The sequence below is a fragment of the Sinocyclocheilus rhinocerous genome, unplaced genomic scaffold (assembly GCF_001515625.1).
Source record: "Sinocyclocheilus rhinocerous isolate Xijiao unplaced genomic scaffold, SAMN03320098_v1.1 scaffold395, whole genome shotgun sequence".
Classification (NCBI taxonomy): Eukaryota; Metazoa; Chordata; class Actinopteri; order Cypriniformes; family Cyprinidae; genus Sinocyclocheilus; species Sinocyclocheilus rhinocerous.
In genome coordinates, this window is record NW_015660890.1 from 2,787,772 (window position 1) to 2,790,483 (window position 2,712).

General features: G+C 35.8%; 1 protein-coding gene across 1 annotated transcript in view; it reads left to right on the forward strand.

The window, feature by feature from the left end:
- Nucleotides 1–271: 271 nt before the first annotated feature.
- The window catches only part of LOC107725928 (soluble scavenger receptor cysteine-rich domain-containing protein SSC5D-like), a 6,591-nt gene continuing 4,150 nt past the window's right edge, over nt 272–2,712 (forward strand). The window contains exons 1-4 of the mRNA XM_016535353.1: nt 272–319; nt 739–778; nt 896–1,231; nt 1,316–1,624. Of these exons, the coding sequence (XP_016390839.1) occupies nt 745–778; nt 896–1,231; nt 1,316–1,624 (679 nt within the window). The 5' untranslated portion in view covers nt 272–319; nt 739–744. The remainder of the gene's footprint in view (nt 320–738; nt 779–895; nt 1,232–1,315; nt 1,625–2,712) is intronic.

A 2,712-nucleotide genomic window follows, 5' to 3' on the forward strand; every position in this document is an offset into this window, starting at 1 on the left:
CACATGTTAAATGTTGTTCAAACATCGGATGCACCATCCAACAATATCACAGACAAGAAATGTATTCTTGGTTTCGTGTCTGTCAATTTAATCAAGCACTTTCAGAGCATTTAATGGGTTTGCATTCTGAAAGATGGACTGCTTGATAGTAAGAGCTTTCTTTCTGACATTAATCGTTGTCTTGTAAGGTCATCTGAGGGGAGGAGCCAAGACATCAGCTGATCCTACATCTAAATAAAATCACCTGGAAACCTCCTTAACTTGATCTCATGCCGTCACAGAGACAAAGACGCTTCTGGAGAGACTGACATATTAACAGGTTAAAGAAATCTAATAATAAATCATTGTCTTTAGTTTACAGATTTTATTAGGTACTGTATTTTGCACTGTATGCTTTTATTAGACACAGTATTTTATTAGATACTGACAGTATTTGTAATTATTTCTGGTGTAGTTGATTTTGTTTGCTTACCAGCTCTTGAACTTTCCCTCTCGCACTCTTTTTTTAATTAATTGCATAATTTGTAGTTACTGAATTATGGAATTGAACTCTGAATTGGTATGCACAATACAAATAGGGTAAAATGTGGTTTCTGGTTGCAAAAAATAAATGTAAAGACATTTTGTGCCAAAAATGTGCAGAAACTACTTTGTACGTTTTTACTGTTTAAATGAAGTTGCTTTTTTTCTGATTTCTGACATAACACAGTCAAAATAATAATTCTGTATTTCTTTCAGGGCACAATGTTAAATTCCTTGTGGTTCATTCTCATATTGGGTATGAAGAATCATGCAGGCATTGTTTTCTATGTTTCTATATCATAAAGTACTCTTGAATTACTCATTACTTATTGAAGTATAAGCACATCCATTACATGTTTTATAATTCATACAGATTTTGGAAATGGACCTCCAGTCGAAGCTTTTCTGAGGTTGATGAATGGTATCGGATTTTGTTCTGGACGAGTGGAGGTTCTTCATAATGGAATATGGGGAACAGTGTGTGATGATGTCTGGGATCTAACAGACGCTGCAGTGGTGTGTAGAGAGATGGGTTGTGGGAATGCGATCGAGGCAAAGAGTTTTGCTTATTTTGGAGAAGGTTCAGGACAGATATGGATGGATGATGTAAATTGTGTTGGCAATGAGTTTTCACTGATGTTCTGTGGGACACCTGGATGGGGAACACATAACTGTGTGCATTCTGAAGATGCTGGAGTCATCTGTGAAGGTGGATGAAAGCTACATATATATTGCATATACTGAATAGAACCAAACTTTTCTAATCCCTTACTCTCTGTTTTTTTTATGTTAGCCTTTATAAGGTTGGTAAATGGCATTAACTCTTGTTCTGGACGAGTGGAGGTTCTTCATGACGATCAGTGGGGAACAGTGTGTGATAATGGCTGGGGTCTAACGGACGCTGCAGTCGTATGTAAAGAGCTGGATTGTGGGAAAGTGATTGAGGCAAAGAGTGCTGCTTATTTTGGACCAGGTGTAGGACCAGTATGGATAGATGATGCACAGTGTACTGGGAGTGAGGCTTCACTGGTGAACTGTACATCAACAAAATGGGGAATACAGAGCTGTGAACATTTAAAGGACGCTGGAGTCACCTGTAACAGTGAGTTAAAAAAATCCTGGATGCATTTGGCATGTTGTTTTGAAACTAGAGTTCAGAGAAAAATTTTAATTCTGTTATTATTCGTTATTTACCCATGTCATTCCAAACCATGTGCTGTTGTTTTTATGTAAAACATAAAATAATCTTTTCCAACAGCAGTTCAAGATCAGAGAAGGACCAAAAAATTTGGCAAACATTTTTATCCAAAGCGACTCACATTGCATTGGTAACACATAATGATAAGCTTGCATTAACGTTAAGTGCTATAGTAACTAACAATGAAAAATATTTCTTACCATCTTTTCATCTTAATGTCTATTCCAACATTTACTAAAACATTAGGCTATTTAAAAAATCTAAAGTTGTATCTGTCAATAGTATTTAATGATCCTCAGCTAACATGAACTAACAATGAATAGGGTTGGGTACAGAAACCCGGTACCAATATGGCACCGGTACCTATGTAACCGGTATTTACTAGAACCGAATCAGAATGCAGATTTCGGTGCCATGCCTGAGCGATCGATTGAAATATTTGTCCTCTGGTTCTCCGAAACGGACGTAAGAAACATCATCACTGGCACCGCACGTGAAAAATAATTTCCCGACTGAGAAAATGACAACTCAGGAAATGAGAGCATTCGAGGAGCACGTGAATGTAGTAATTACACTTGCTCTGATGGCCCAGGTAGCCTTCCGTTAACTAAGCTAAATATGCTTAAATTAAAATGCCTAAAGCTAAACCTCGTATTCACATTTCTAAATGTTGTCCAACAACCCTTACCAAAAAGTAGTATACTTCAAGTTTATTTTAGTAAGTATACTTAAGTAAAGTTCAAGTACATTTTTAAGTATACTTTATGTAGTAAGAATACAAATATCAGTGTACTAGTAGTATACTTGTAAGTGTACTATTTCAATACTCCTTGGGACTAAATTGGCCCACTTTCTAATATATAAAAGTATACTTTTAAGTATAACAGTAGTAAACTTTGAGTACACAACTAGTTTACATCAAAATGTTTAGTTTGTACTGCAACTATACTAAAAGTGCACTTATAGGTATACTGATAGTTTCATAAATTAAA